Below are 16,794 nucleotides of genomic sequence, written 5' to 3' on the forward strand. Positions count from 1 at the left end.
TCTATGAGGGTAGAGGTTGTGCGTGTGAAAATGTGTGCAGGGAGTGCTTTAGGATGAAGAAGAGTATGACTGTGTGCATTTTATTTGTTGTTGCTTGTGCGTGAATGCGTATTTTTCTGTGGGCATGCCAGGGTGCATTTTGTGTGTCAGTGTGCGTATTCCATATGTATGCGTCTGTGTATATAAGTGTGTAGGTTGTGCAAATGTATTTGTATAACTGTGCATTGGTATGTATATGACTAAACGCGCATTGTGGACACGTGTGATTATATGAGTGTGCACATTGTTTGTATTTGTGTGTGAGTGTGCGCTTTGTGTGCAAGCGCGGGTAAGAGCGCGTGTGTGAGGCCACCGCGCCTCTCCATGCAGAAAAGCATCGTTGAGATCTGCACCAACCCCGCGCCAGAGCAGAGGAGGCGGCCCGGCCCAGGCAGAAGGAGGGACTCCCTCCCGGGTGAGCGGGCTGCACCGCCGCCGCCTCCACCGCCGCTGCGCCGACTTTGCCCTTTAAATCGGTCTCCAAGCCGATTACAGCTGATCTCCCACGTGACGTTTTACCTTCTGTCTCCCAGAGCGATTTGCCCGAGGACAGTCCTCTTCTGGCTGCCGTGCATAGCGTTGCTGGAGCCCGCTGCAGAGGCTCGGCTCCTGCAATTTAGCGGCGGCTGCTCCGAGACCCTCGAGAGGTCGTTCTTAACCGCGGCATCTGAGGCTCCGAGGGCTTCCTTCAGCCTAGTGAAGGACCTTAGGACCCGCGTGATACCGTGCCCCGGAGTGCCCTGCGCGCTGCGTGGGGAAAGGGGGCGCACTTTCTCCAGCCGAGAACTGAGCGGACGCGCCTTCGGGGGAGCTGGCCAGGCGAAGTCCGCGAGGCAGGGGTGAGGCGGGCGGCAGCCCCAGCGCCCCCCGCGCCCTCACCATGCAGAAAAGCGTGCGCTATAACGAGGGGCACGCCTTGTACTTGGCCTTTTTGGCACGCAAGGAGGGCACCAAGCGAGGCTTCCTGAGCAAGAAGGCGGCCGAGGCGAGTCGCTGGCATGAGAAGTGGTTCGCCCTCTACCAGAACGTGCTCTTCTACTTCGAGGGCGAGCAGAGTAGTCGCCCGGCGGGCATGTATCTCTTGGAGGGCTGCAGCTGCGAGCGGGCGCCCGCGCCGCCCAGGATCGGGGCTGGACCGGCTGGCGTCCGGGACGCGTTGGACAAGCAGGTACCACGCGCTCTCCCTCCCCGGTCTCCTTGTCCCTGGCCGCGGCATTTCCTTACTGTTCTAACCCTGGGGACCAGGGGCTCCACAAAGCACAGGGACCATAATCTGAGATCCTAGGCTCCCCTGCAGCGCCAATGTCCGGACATTTCCACGCTTTCCTCATCTTCCAGAGGCTCTCCCATCTCGGTCTCCTCAAGCTCTTGCACCTCCGTGTAATCGGCTGGAGTAGCGAACTTAACTTCACTGCTTTCACGACCCTAATAGCAGTCCGGTCGTTTCAGCTTCGCTTCTTACTTCTCTCGATCTTGCTCAGAAGGATTTTGTGTGGTGACGTGGGTCGACACCTGTTGGATTTAGCTTGGCAAGGCGAGCGAACTTATTTGGAAAAGTTTGTTTTCTCCCTTGCCGGGCGGGCGTGTGTAAATTTCTTTACTGCTCAGCTTTGAACCGCTGGCTGTGCAGGTTAGGAGCCAGCTTCCTCTGTGCGAAGTTCCACCAACTTTCTGTTGGTCATTTCTAATCAGTGCTTGTGGTTTGTGTCTATTTATCTTGATAGTATTTGGCCTGTTGGGTCAAATGATCAAGATAAATAAGTATCTCTATCCCTCAGGATTAATATTTGGTAGCCACAGACTTGCTAAGTTTAAAAATGTGGACATTTTAAAGACCTCTTCTGTGTACTTCGAAATGAATGCTTTGAAATGAATGTGCCCCTTTAATTTTGGGTCTCACTTTCATTAGTTTTGCTCTGTGTTCCCTGGGGGAGAGGGGACTCTAGGTTTGGCAATTTGTGATTTTTACTAGGTTTAGTGATTTGTATTTTTTCAACATTTGGTTATTAAAGTTAAAGCAGATTAATTTTATGCTCCCAAATGTACTCATTTAGCTTCTTGTACATCTCCACCTTGAAAAAAGAGGCCGATTGTCTTTGCTATTGCATAAAAATATTTCGCAGCTGAATTTTCCTTGCAAGTCAGACCAAACAGTATCTACTGAAAACCACTGGGGGTGGCGGTGGGAGGTGCCAGCATTTGAACGATGAATAAGATGCTTTTCCACCCTGTGGGGGCTCATAAAACGATGTGTAAAATTAAGAGGAGTTAAAACTAGAACAGCTAGAAGTTTGATGTTTTACCCCACTTTGGTTTCACTAAACCATTAACAGAGTGAGCTGATTAAACGTGTTACAAGGCTTATAAATCTGGAATTAAGAAAAATAAGTACTTTGGTTTTTGAGGAGAGGTGGAAGAACATTGAAAACCTAATTTGCAACTTTGTAGATACGATACTAGAAATATAAGTGTACATTTTGAGTCATGCATTTTAGAATTTAAATTGGAAGAAGGAGAAAGGGTTTCAGGAAATAGGTATATGTATGTATTTATATTTATTAGTTTTTAAAATTATTGGATTTTTTTTAAAGTATATGTTTCAAGACCCCACAGGAGCCCAAACTGTTTTTTTAAAAATCTAAGTACTGTAATTTATTTAATCATTTCCTTTGACATATAGGAGTTGTTTACAATGTCTCACTATAATATATAATATATAACAAATAACTTATAATATTATATAATATATAATAAATAACTTTTTGAACAAATCTCAGATGATTTCTGCAGCATCTAGTCCTAGACATATTACTTTCATAGAATGTGAACATTTTTAAAGCCCTTGGCATGTATTTCTCAGTTCTTTCTTTTTTAAAAAAACAAATTGCTGTTAAGTCCATTAAATTGGTTCTGACCCATGGCGACCCTGTATAGGGTTTCTGAGGAGTGAATAGTGAGCTTGAACTGCCGACCATGCAGTTGAAACGACTTTGCAGTCCAGCACATTAACCCACAGCACTACACCACAGAGCAAATTCTCAGTGTAACAGCATTTTTCCCATTCCTCCTTGGATCCCTGTTTCCATCTCTCCTTCTTTCATGCCCTTCCTGCCTTCTTAGCTTTGTTTTTGGGCAAATGCTACACTTTTGAAAATGAACAGATTTTTAAGTGGTATTATGTCTAAAATACAGTTGATGGTAAATGCCATAGGGTCAATTCCGACCCATAGTCACCCTGTATAGGGTTTCTGTTTAAATTATGTTCGTATATCATTGACTTGGTTTCAAACTAATTGTTTTATTAGTTATTCTTCCATTTATATATCATGTGATAACTACTTCTTTGTTTTTCTGTCTTCCGTCCTTCTGGGGCTTTGAAGCTGTTACTTCCTTTACCAGTTAAATTCATATGGTAGTCTATCTATGTGTAAACTAGCATCCATCTGGTTTACATATAAATATCTGGTTGTACCTTCAGGATGGTCTTCTTTAAACCATACTTAAATGACAAAATAACACCTTCAACTACTTTTACTTTCAAGTCTCTTTCTAATGGAAATCTTAAGTAGGTCATCTTATGGAAATATTTCCCCTGTTTATGATAATGTAAATTGCAACTAACTCTCCATCATTTTTCTACATCTCTAAGAGATTGGAAATTAGAACCTTTGGTACATGTAGATAAATTTGAGCTGTATAGAAGCTCGCATCCCAAATGGTTAATGAGTTGGGTTGGGAAGTCTCTCAGTTTGTGTCTTATTAGACTCCCTTCTGTGACTTGGGTTCACTTAAGGGGCTTCTACTTTTCTCTGACATTATCCATTGAATGGATTTTAAAAGTTAAGACAGAACCACGAAGATAAGAAGCAAAGGTGAAAACATTTTTCTTAAACTTACAGTTTATGCAGTTGGTTGCCTCTCAGTTGATTTGTGTTACTGATGTACTCCAATCATCTTAAACACAGAGACACTGTAGGCTAGCAAAACTGTCTAGACTAAGGGCAAGGACCATCTCAAGACCTGTTCATTTGTGTATGTGTTTATACTTCCAGAGTTTTCCATATAATATCAACCACATAATCAGAAGTGAAGATTAAGGTATGACCCAAGAGAAATCTTGATTTACGGAGGTAGAGGTAGAATGGTTCTCTATTAAGTTACCTAGTGACTTTAGACAAATGTTTTAAAGTTTCAACTTCTGTTCCATTTCCTAATATGTGAAAATTAAGGGCTTGGATAAAATGATTTCTAGGTTGCCTTCCAATTATGGCATCTTCTATTTCTAAGGTAAGCAGACAATATGAACTTTTTGTTGTGCAGAGGATATTAAAGAAAAGTTTATGAGATTGAAAGAGTACCAGTCACTGTAATGAAATATTGCATTTGAGAAGCTAAAGACAAGCAGGAGATTGAAGTAGACATTCTAATAAATTATGTCAGTAGATTCACAAATCTACTTGGATTCTTATAATACACATACAATCTTGACAGTTGTAGTAGTTAATGTAATAAAATTCCAAAACTCATTGATATCAAGTCAAATCCAACTCAGAGTGACCCTTATGTAGTTTTTCTGGGACTGTAAACCATTATGGGAGCAGACAGACTTTTCTTTCTGCCACAGAGTGGCTGGTGGATTTGAATGGCTGAATTTGTGATTAGGTGCTGAACACCTAACCCACAGCACTAAAGTTGTTATTAAATGCCTTCGAGTCTGTCTCAACTCAGAGCAACCCAGTGTAGGATTTCTAAGGGTGGCTGGTGAGTTTGAACCACCTACCTTCTGGTTCAACTGACCTTGCAGTCCTGGGCTTATCCTACAGTGCCACACCAGGACTCTAGACAGCTAACACTTAATATAAATTTCTCTACTTATTTTTGTGAGTTTATTTATGCAAGTCTAGTCATTTTACCTCCACTTCATGTACTTTAAGAAATTCTAATTGTGTTTTTAGATAAGTTTAAAGGAGGAAAATCTCATAGATTTGCTCGATCTAAGTAATAATTCAAAGTGCATTGGTTGTCTAAGAAAAACAATGATTTTGTTGATTTATTTTTAGCAGATTAATGTCTTAAACTTTTTTCAGTTAATCAGGACAAAGAAAGGTGTTTTTCATCTTCTAAATATGCCTAGGCTGAAGGGATATTTGCATTAGCACCCACCCTACCACCCCTCAGTGTCCATAATTTCCCTTTGGTAAATTCTTGAGAGATTGCTAGGCTCCCTTATCAGCTGTCCACAATGGCTACTTTCTAGTGATTGTTGTTGTTAAGTGCTGTGGCGTCGGTTCCGACCCATAGCGACCCTGTACAGGGTTTCTGAGGCTGTAGATCTTTATGGGAGCAGAAAGCCTCATCTTTCTCCCTCGGAACAACTGGTAGTTTCGAACTGCTGATGTGAGGTTAGCAGCCCTGTTCGTAACCACTACGCTACCAGAGCTAGTACGATATAATTAAAATGAGTTCCGCTTAAAAAAAAATTTTCTTTCTTTCTTTCTTTTTTTTTTAATGGAGCTGCGCCTTTTGTCAACAATATGGCTGGGTGGTACCTCTTTCTATAAAAGCTCCACTTAAGAAAAAAATTAAAAACGTAATCTTTTCCTTCAGATGACGATATTAAGGGGAAAGAGAATTTGTAATTAAATTGCAAGTACCTTCTATGTGCCAAGCTTTCTTCTCCAGGTGTTATCTTCCCTTATTTCATCTACTTTAAACCTCTTCAGTGCTTAGAGATTTTTTCTTTTTACCCTATGCTAGTGCTGAGGTTCAAGGAGTTCTAGGAAGATGGTCAGAGCCCAAAATCAAATATGAAAGACTAAATCTTTAAGACCCTCTTGCTAGGGATGTGGTATTTAAATCCATTGAGCTTCAAAAAATTACAAATATGGGTGGGATGGATGTTAGGGTTGTAGTGTATGAATCAGTGTTTGTTCTTATTTTACCTTTAGAAACTTTTGTTATTGAAAACAGTTTGGCTGTTCTTCAAAAAGTTAAACATAATAGAATTACCATGTGGTTGTTAAGAGCCGGTCAAGTTGGTTTCAACTCACAGTGACCCTGTCTGTATAGGGTTTCTGAGGAGCGGCTGGGGGGTTTGAACCGCCTATCTTTTGGTTCAAGCCAACCTTGCCGTCCAGTGCTTATCCTACAGTGTGCTACACCAGGACTCCAAGAATTACCATAAAATCCCCCCAAACCCCAAACCCGTTATAGTGGAGTCAACGCTGACCCTTTAGGACCTAGTAGAACTGTCCCCGGCTGTAATTTCTGAGGTTGTCATCTTTACAGCTGCACAGTGGCTCAAGTGTAACAACAGTTTGGATGGCACAGGACTGGTGTTTTGTTCCGTTCATAGAATCAGAACTGACGAATGGCACCGAACTCCAACAGTCTTTACAGAAGCAGGCTGCCACATCTTTCTCCCATGAGTGGTTGGTGGGTTTTGAACTGCCATTCTTTCCATTATCAGTTCAACATTTTAACCACTGTATTGTTAGAACTCCTAGAATTAACCAAGTTGTTGTTGTTAAGTGCCATCCAGTAGGTTCTGACTCATAGCGACCCTGTGTAGGTTTTCCAGGGAGTGGCTGGTGAGTTTGAACAGCCAACCTTTTGGTTCATACTGTTCCTTCGGTCCAGTCCTTTATCCCACAGCGACACACCATGACCCAACAATTCTACTTAATAGACATGCATCCAAAAGACTTAAAAGCAGGGACTTGCACCAATGTACTTTACTTCCTTATTCACAAATCACAATAATCCAAAGGTGGAGACAGTCTATCAACAGATAAACAAAGTGGGAAATAAAATGTGGTATCTGTTACTCATCTGTAAAAAGGAATGAAAACCTACTACATGCAGCACCATGGATGGATTGTGAAAGCATTATGGTAAGTTAAAGAAACCAAGCACAAAGATTTAAAACCAAGGAAACCCTACACTGGGTTGCTATGTTGTTGTTGTTGTTAAGTGCCGTGGAGTCGGTTCCGACTCATAGCGACCCTGTACAGGGTTTCCGAGGCTGTATCTTTACTGGAGCAGAAAGCCTCATTTTTCTCCCGCGGAACTGCTGGTAGTTTCAAACTGCTGACCTTGAGATTAGCAGCCCAATTTGTAACTACTACGCTACCAGAGCTTCTTTATGAAATACCTAGAATAGGCAAATTCATGGAAACAGTAAGTAAATTAGGCGTGGCTCTATAGAATAAGCACTGGACTGCAAACCACGAGGTTGGTGGTTCAAACCCACCTGCTCCTTGGAAATCCTATACAGGGTTGTTATGAATGAGAAGTGACTCTACAGCACTTAACAGCAACAACCAGAAGGGGGCTAGGAGGAGGTAGAAATGGGGAGTTACTGCTTAATGGTACCGAGTTTCCGCTTGGGATGAAAAATGTTAAGAAATAGATGGTGATAATGATTGTACAACAACACAATGAAGGTACCTAATACCACTGAATGGTACACTTAGAAATCGTTAAAATGGTGGCAACATTTGATACGTGTTTTACTACAATAAACGAACAAAAAATCATAAAGGACAATTGTGTTTCTTGAGAAATACAATGACAGACACTTACATTTTGAAAGAAAAATGGCATCTGTTTTTAAACAGACATTCTCAGTAACTGCCAATTTGCTTCAGGGGGACCATTAAGAATATTTGCATTTCTATTGATAGTGGCAATATCCCAGGTCATCTGGTCTGTTTAAGTGGTTTATCTTGCCTTTTAAACCAGAGAGCCATAGGGACAGAGCCAGGTTTCATCTTTGTTTGTTTCTTTTTTTAAAGTTTTTATTGTGAATTGAGTGATAGTTTACATGGGAGAACATCAGCTTTACATTCATCCTATCGTATTTCATTTCATTGCAATGATTACAATCCCCTGCTTGCATTATCATTCAACAGCATTTGCTTCCATTCCCTTGGTTGTTTTTTTCCCATCTTATGTTTCTGATAAGATCATTCTACTCATCTTGATTCCAGTTGTTTTTTAGAAAGTATCTCCTTAGTTCTGAAGGTGAATTAAACATGTCAACATAATTTTTAAAGAAATTAAAGATTGTCACCTTCTCACCTCATGACTAACCTGCTTTACTTAAGCACAGAAGAGGATTTTAATGGTTTTATTGAATTAGGCAGAACTTCATACAGGCCCTGAGATATATGGAGAGGTTAAATAATAGACATGGCAGATTCTCATACCAGTTCGTGCTGCTTAATTGATATGTAACAACCAAATCAATATTTTCTTTTTAACCTTTGCTTATTGAACACAAATAAAAGGGAAATGGAATAAAAATATTTGCTAAATTTTACAAAAATTTACACATATAATTTGGGAACAAATGATTTATTACTTGAACTTTGAAATCATTCTCCCATTGAAAATTTAATGAAGGAAAAATACCTCATGGCAAAATTCAATTATCTTAATTTTCCTCTACAGTAAGCCTTCCTATTCAGAATATTGTGCTTATTAAGAATTCAACATAGAGGACTCCATCTTTGATATGACAGATGTACATAAAAATGCGTTTTTATTGTGACAGGTATCTTTTTGTGGCTTTTAATAAATAATAGCTAAATGTAGTACAGAATGGTGGAATTACTAGTGTGTATTTAGTGTGATAACATATTTTTTCTCCTCTTTTGTGAATTAAAAAAAAAAATAGAGATATTTTCTTTTCACTGCCTGAAGATAAATCCTAAAGAATTATGTGATAACCAAATATGCTTGGCTATAGCAAGTAAGTGTTAATAGCTTGTTCAAACAAGTGTTGCAGTTGCTATCTGATTAACACAGATTGTTTATCCTAAATTGGTTTTATCCACATTTGTCAGTATTTCTGAAGTATGCTTGCTAATTCTAATTTTACTATTATAGAATAGAAAGATTAGTCTTCAAGACTGTTTTGTAATGAAACCAGTCAGTTTATCCAGATCTTAAACTGTATTTTCACAGTTTTGAAATGGCTTTGTGTTTTAGTTCCTGTTCATTTACCTTAGAAAAAAAGGGAAACATGTTTTTGTGTGTTTTTAATAAGGTCAATTTGTTTTCTTCTACCATTAATGTTTGTTGTTAGTGCTGTTGAGTTGGTTCCAACTCCTAGCAACCCTGTCTGTATATATAGGGAGTGGGTGGTGAGTTTGAACCGCTAACATTGCAGTTCAAACCGATCTTTCAGTCCTGTATTGATCTTACAGCACTTCACCGTTACCATTAAGAGTAAACATTTATTATGCAGTTATGTATGTTGAGGTTTGTATATTTTTAAATGGTATCATTTATTTGTAAAGATATGAGTTTAGATTCATTATGTCTGTCATTTGTGGAACTTTATTTTTCAGGACTCTAGGTGTGTAACGATTCAGTTAAATTAACTACAACATAAATTTATCTCTGACATTGTTCTAGTTGGGTGCTGTTGAATTGATTCTGATTCATAGCAACCCTATGTCCAATATAGGATTGCTCAGGACTGTGCCATCTTCACAATTGTTGTTATTTTTTGAGCCTGTTACTGCAGCCACTGTGTCAGTCCATCTGGCTGAAGAGCTTCCTCCTTTTTACTGCCTCTACTGTACCAAGCACGATGTCCTTCTCCCGGGACTGGTGCCTCTTGATAACATGTACAAACTCTGTGAGATGAAGTCTTGCCATCTCAATTTTACAGAGCATTCTGGCTTTACTTCTCTCAAGACATAGTTTATTCTTCTAGGAGTCCAGTATTCTTCCGCATGATTCAAATCAATCAGTCCTTCTACTGTCTTCCTTATTCACTGTTCAGCTTTCACATACACATAAGGTGACTGAATATACTATGGCTTAGGTCAGCCACACCTTCGTCCTGAAATTGACATCTTTACTCTTTAACACTTTAAAGAAGTGCTATAGAAAATTTGCTCAGTGCAACACATTTAATTTCTTGACTGCATTCCTGGTGTGGCAATGCACTGGACCCCAAGGTTGGTTTGAACCAAGAGGTCAGTTCAATTTCACCAGCCACTCGTCAGAAACCCTTACAGGGCAGCTATGAGTCGGAACTGATTCGACGACACTAACAACAACAACAACAGCAATAACTTCCATAGGTGTGAATTATGGTTCCAAATACAATGAAATCCTTGATAACTTTAGTCTTTTCTCTGTTTATCATGATGTTTCTTGGTCCATTGGTGAGGATTTTTGTTTTCTTTGCAATTTTTTGTTTTCTCTGAAATTAGTTTACATTAATTTAAAACTTAAATAATAAAAATTGTATTTAATATTGTAATAAAATAAGAAATTTAACATTTGTCAACTATCAAAATAGTAGTCATAAATGATTGGCTATTTTATAACACTTGGCATTTAGTCTAAAATGAATCATTAGTCCAGAATTATTTACTAAATTTCCATTGTGTAACTTTAAAATTTTAGCATGTTGAAAAGTTTAAATCCATTAGTTTGATTCTAACAAAGGGAGTATTTATAGCATTTTGTCAGTCGAATTAAAATATAATTGCATGTATATCTAGGAAAAAAAAAGAAACAGGCTTTTCTTTTTTGTCCCCCCACAGAAAGCATTGACAACTGTGATTCTGAAACCACATGTTCTCACAGTTTTCATTTTTTATTGGCACTTGACAACCTTATGATTCAATGAAATATTAATATTCAAAACCAGCTTTCTTAAAACTGCTGACAGTGAATGCAAAATGCCTCAATTATACTTGTAGGGAGAAAGGAGAAAAAGAAATATCAAGTTTGAGTTGAGCTGTGTGTATTTAAGTAATATGCTATTTCTTTGTGTTTGTGTAAAGGAGAAAATAAAGACAGGAAGTTGGGGAGGCCAATATAAGAATAATTTACATCAGAGTAGAGTCAACTAAAAACTAGACCTCACTTGAGAGCTGAAAACAGACTAGTAAAATGCCAATATGTTATGGGTTGAATTGTGTCTCCTCAAAATATGAGTATGCGTTGTAAATTTTAATCCCTATCTATATTGGTGTGGCGCTGTGGGTTAATGCACTGGACTGCAAAGTCGTTTGAACCACAAGGTTGGTGGTTCAAGCTCACCAGCTGCTCCTCAGAAACCCTATACAGGGTCGCTATGGGTCGGAACTGACTTGATGGCACCTACAACATACTTATGGTTCAGCGCTATAGGATAAGCACTGAACTGCTAACTGCAAACCTACCCTGGTCTTAAGGTTTGCTAGCATTGTAACTCATTCTAGAAATCATGATAAGATAATGTCAGTGACTTATAGGTACTCATTTCCAAGATGAATTTATGTTCTTTTAAATATAAGAATATTAAAACTTACCACCAGGTTAGGTGTGTAGTTCAGTTCAGGAGTTAGACCATGTAGTCTTGGTCCAGTATTCATCACTGAACATTATTTCTAGCCATTTCTCTTTCTAAGCCTGGTTCCCTGCCTGTGAGATGGGGGTAATACCCACTTCATTGGCTTGTTGTGAGGACCATAGACAATATTCATGCCAAGTTCATGGGTTAGAATCTGGGCCATGATGAAATGTCAGCATGCGGTCAACTAATGTCTTAATTTGTTGTCATTGTTAGTAACTCCCAAGTCAGCTCTGACTCATGGCGACCCCTTGTACAACAGAATGAAACATTGCCTGGTCCTGCGCCATCTTGTTCATTATCGTGGCTATACTTGAATACATTGTTGCAACCGCTCTGTATTTTGAGTGCCTTCCAACCTATGGGTGTCGTTTTCCAGCATTATTTATACTCGACAATATTCTGTTGTGATACTTTTATTGGCTAGTTTACAGAAGAAGATTGGCAGACTTTTTTTAGTTGAAGTTGGGAAACTGCTGAGACCTGTCTACCACAGGTGATCCTGCTGGTTTTAGAAGTGCTATGATGGAGGTTCCAGCCTCCTAACAATTCATAAGCAGCCACCATACAACAAACTGACGGACAAGTGTTACTGTTGTGTTTCAAGGAGTGGTTACTGGGTTTCAACTATATATCTTGTAGTTGATAGTCCAGTTCTTATCCAACAGCACCTTATTCTCTTCTAATGTGATTCTTTAAAAATGTTTTCTTCTTTTAGTTTTCATTATTTGGGTCTGCTTGGAAGTTTTTTCCCTTTCCCTTAAAAAAAAAACAAAACACCTCAACTTTTAATTCAGCAAACACAGCATAGTTTTGGGGACTGCAATGTACCTATCACCCAGCTTTATCAATGGTCTGCTTTCTGCTATTTCTTGTTATATTTGTTATCCTCCAAGTACATTTCCTCTTTTGCTGCAATTTTTTAAAGCAAGTACCAAACATCATTTTACTTCTGTTAAAATAAGGATTTTTTTTTTTTTTTTTAAGCATAACACTTGTTTGGCACTGAAAACTGTACCAGATACAACACTAAAAGCATTATCTTGGAAAGAGTGTGTAATGTGTTTCTGTAATAATGTGTGTTACCATTGTGGTTGCTGTTGCTAAGTACTGTCAAGTCGGTTCTGACTCCTAGCTACCCTTTACAGTGACCTTGTATAGCAACTGCATTTAGCAGTCCAGTGCTTATCCTATTGTGCCACACCAGGACTCCTGGTATCATGGTAGCCATTTTAAAAATTGATTTAAAAATTTTTAATCTGTTTTTTTATAGCATAATAAAGTACAGTAAATAAAGCTTCTTATAGTAGTTGTGAAGACATAAAGGTGATGGAATTAGCTTTTAAATAAAGTCTATCATGTTAAATCTTAAAAAAAAAATCAAAATCAGTTTATTAGCTATGATCAGTCATGTAAAGGTATTTCATGATTCATTCTCTCTCTCTCTCTCTCTCTCTCTGTCTCTCTGTCTCTCTCTATTTATCTATATATAAGTTGTTGGTGTGGTACTGTAGTACTGTAGGTTAATGCACTGTACTGTAAAGTCGGTTTGAACTGCAAGGTCGGCAGCTCAAGATCACCAGCCACTCCTCAGAAACCCTACACAGGGTTGCTATGGGTTGGAACTGACTTGAAGGCACTTAACAACAACATGTTGTTGTTAAGTGCCTTTGAGTCAGTTTTGACTCATAGGAACTTTATATAGGGTTTCTGAGGAGTGGCTGGTGGATTTGAACCAAAAGAGTGAGTAGTATTTTGCTTCTACCACTCATCTGAGTGTGGGTCAGACAGTGGTGGCTTGCATGTTGCTGTGATGCCTAAAGCTGTGCCACCGATATTTGAAATACCAGCAGAGTCACCCATGGGGGTTAGGTTTCAGGAAAGTTTACAGACTAAGACAGACTAGAAGGAAGTAGAGACAGGCTACTTCTGAATGCTTAACCATTGAAAATTTTATGAATAGCAGTGGAACATGTCAGATATAGTAGAGGAACATGAAACATTCTGAAGAGCACCAGAATATTGTCAGATATAGTGTTGCAAGATGAGCTGTTTGGGTTGGAAGGCACTCAAAATATTGGAGGAACCTCGTCAAAGTAGATCTAACTGTGATGATGTGAATGGAGTAAACCTTTTGGCACTTTCCTTTGCTGATGGGGCACAGGCAAAATAAGGAGAAACGCTGCAAACATCCATTAATAATCGGAACATGGAGTGTATGAAGTACGAATTTAGGAAAATTGGAAATTCCGAAAAATGAAATGGAACGCATAAAGGTAGATATTCTAGGCATTAGTGCTCATGACAAGCTTTAGACAACACTGCAGAGAATCAGTATTCTGAAACACTTCATCCTGCTAATGAGGAACCTATACATAGAGCAAAGCACAGTCATTAGAACAGAATTAGGGGAAACAGAATAGATGTACCACGGTTATAGTCTTTCACTGTATTTATTCAATCTGTATGCTCAGCAAATAATCCAAGAAGCTGCATTATTTCAAGAAGAACCTGGTATCAAGATTGGAGGAAGACTCATTAGCAACTTGTGATATGCAGATGACACCATCTTGCTTGCTGAAAGTGAAGAAGTCTTGAAATACTTACTGATGAAGCTATGGATTGCACCTTAGTGTAAAGAAAACAGAAATACAATGCCACCAATACATAATATCATGATAAATGGAAAAAAGATTGAATTTGTCAAAGATTTTGGAGGAGAATAATGAAAGTGAAATGGGCTGCCAAAAGAGCCAACAGATCTGTGTTGGAAGAAGTACATCCAGAGTGCTCCTTGGAGGTCAGGATGGCCAAACTTTGTCTCTCACGCTTCGGACATGTTGTCAGGAGGGACCAGTCACTGGAGAAGGCTATCATGTTTGGTAAGGTGAAGGGTCAGAGAAAAAGAGGAAGACCCCCAGTGAGATGGATTGGCAAAGTGGCAGCATCAGTGGACTCAAGAGTGGCAATGATTGTGAGGTTGGTCCAGGACTGGGCAATGTTTTGTTCTGCTGTGCATAAGGTCACTATGAGTTGGTACCGACTCGATGGAACCTAACAACAACAACAACAACAACAACAAAAATCAATACTCCTGGAAGCAACACTCAAGAAATCAAATGATATATTGCATTAGGCAAATCTGTTGCAGAAGATCTCATTAAAATGCTCAAGAGCAAAAAGATCAGTTTGAAGACTAAGGTGCATGTGACCCAAGCCATGGTATTTTCAATAACCTCATATGCATGCAAAAGCTGGACAGTGAATAAGGAAGACCGTAGAAGAATTGATGCTTTTGAGTTATGGTGTTGGAGGAGAATACTGAATGTGTCATGGGCTTCCAAAAGAACCAATAGATCTGTTTTGGAAGAAGTACAGCCAGAATGCTCCTTAGAATCCAGAATGGTAAGACTTCATCTCTCATACTTCAGAAATTTTATCAGGAGGCACTAGTACCTGGAGAAGGACATCATGCTTCGTAAAGCGGAGAGTCAGAGAAAAAGAGGAAGACCCCCCAATGAGATTGTTTGGCACAGTGGCAGCAGCAATGGGCTCAAGCATAACGATTGTGAATTTGGGCAGGACCTGGTAGTATTTTGTTCTGTTGTGCATAGGGTTGCTATGGGTCAGAACCGACCCGATGGCACCTAACAACAAGAAATCTGCCTTTATCGTGACTGCTCTTCCGAGGACGCTTCTACAGGCTCATCTGTTGTCCAGTATTCCTCTTGGTGTCTTCACTGTTTGTTTCCTCCTAGCTTCTGCTTCCCCTAACTGTAGATTGCCATACTCTATAATTCTTCCTTGATATGTGGTCTTACTTTATAAATTCAGTTCTGAACATCTTTACATATTGTGTTTTAGAACAAAATAAAATAAAAATGTTGTTTTGTAGTCAGAAATAATTTTAATGATAAAATAATACATATCCTTATACCGCATGGTCAGCAGTTCAAAATACCAGCTGTTCCACGGGAGAAAGATGAGGCTGTCTGCTCCCGTTAAGATTTACAGCCTCAGAAACCCTGTACAGGGTCGCTATGAGTCGGAACCGACTCTATGGCACATAACCACCATCACTATTAAGAGGAAAGGTAGAGGTTTTGAGGGTACAGAAGTGTGATTCCATTTTTCCCTCATTCACTGAGCTTTAAATGTTGTATTTGAAAAGTTTTCACATATTTGATGTCTATCTATATTGTTCAATGAGCTTTTACTTTTAGATAATCTGATTGTTCTGCAAGGATAAATCAGCTCTTTGTTCTGAGAATACAAAACAAAATAAAATCAGACTGTTTCACTTAAGATACTGAATTATTAGGTTTGTGATTATATAATATTTATTGCTACCTTTTATTGGATGCTCATTTGTTCATCACATCCACTATGAGATGGCATTATTCCCTCTTTTCTGTATATGAGGTATTGAGCATTTAGACTGGTGTAGTAATTTGCCCAGGGAAACTGTGATAGATCTGATTTATAGAGCCAAGTAACTCAGCATTTGTTGAGCTTGATGCTTACCTAGGAGCTAGGAATATATCAGCAAGGGAGACAAGTTTTTGTTTTCAGATGTTTTCTCCATCTGAACTTAGCACATTTACAGTTTGTATGGAAAATGTCTTAGCCTGATCTGACCACCTTCATAGTACCCATGAAGTAAGTTTCTGTTTTTACCCTAGATTCATAAATATATGTCAACAAAGAAAAGCATATAGACTTGTATTTACCAAAAGAAAGTACGGGAGTATGGTGGCTGTGTCCGACAAGCACTGGACTGCTAACCACAGCATCAGTGGTTTGAGTCCACCAGCTGCTCCATGGGAGAAAGATGAGCCTTTCTGCTCCCGCATAGATGTACAGCCTCAGAAACCCTATACATAGGGTTGCTGTGTGTCCGAATTGACTCAATCGTATTTACCAACAACCTTTACTTGTGGTTGTTCCTTGTGTTTGTTCCTGTGCTAAGACTCTGAGAGCTCAGATGAGACCGGAGTAGGATTCTGGAAACAGGCCTGCTGTCTGTCTTCAAAGCACTGCCCTCTTCCCAACTGTGCTGTATGTTTTCCAGTTGAGGCTTCCTTCTGGTATCTGCCATGAGTTGCCCAGCACTGAAAATGAAGAAGACACCTCCATCTCTGTCCTTTTAGACCTTGATTATTATAGAATAATAATCTCAGAGCTCTTGATTGTGAGAACATATCTTACATTTAAAAATCCTTGATTTATCCCATTATGTAGCGGCTACTGGATCTAACTAAGCTTCAGTCTCCACTGATCGAGAGCAGCAAATGCTGTAACACTGGACAACGGAGAATGATACCTGTGACCTGGACCATCTAAGTCAATGTAACCAATTGAGAAGGGACATTTATAGGCACACAGTCTTTTCT

The 16,794-nt window shown here is 39.4% G+C and overlaps 1 protein-coding gene across 1 annotated transcript in view; it reads left to right on the top strand.

Moving 5' to 3' along the window:
• Positions 1–875: 875 nt before the first annotated feature.
• The window catches only part of RASGRF2 (Ras protein-specific guanine nucleotide-releasing factor 2), a 340,705-nt gene continuing 324,786 nt past the window's right edge, over positions 876–16,794 (top strand). The window contains exon 1 of the mRNA XM_006870586.1: positions 876–1,207. Within this exon, the coding sequence (XP_006870648.1) occupies positions 920–1,207 (288 nt within the window). The 5' untranslated portion in view covers positions 876–919. The remainder of the gene's footprint in view (positions 1,208–16,794) is intronic.

The sequence above is a fragment of the Chrysochloris asiatica genome, unplaced genomic scaffold (genome assembly GCF_000296735.1).
Source record: "Chrysochloris asiatica unplaced genomic scaffold, ChrAsi1.0 scaffold00145, whole genome shotgun sequence".
Classification (NCBI taxonomy): Eukaryota; Metazoa; Chordata; class Mammalia; order Afrosoricida; family Chrysochloridae; genus Chrysochloris; species Chrysochloris asiatica.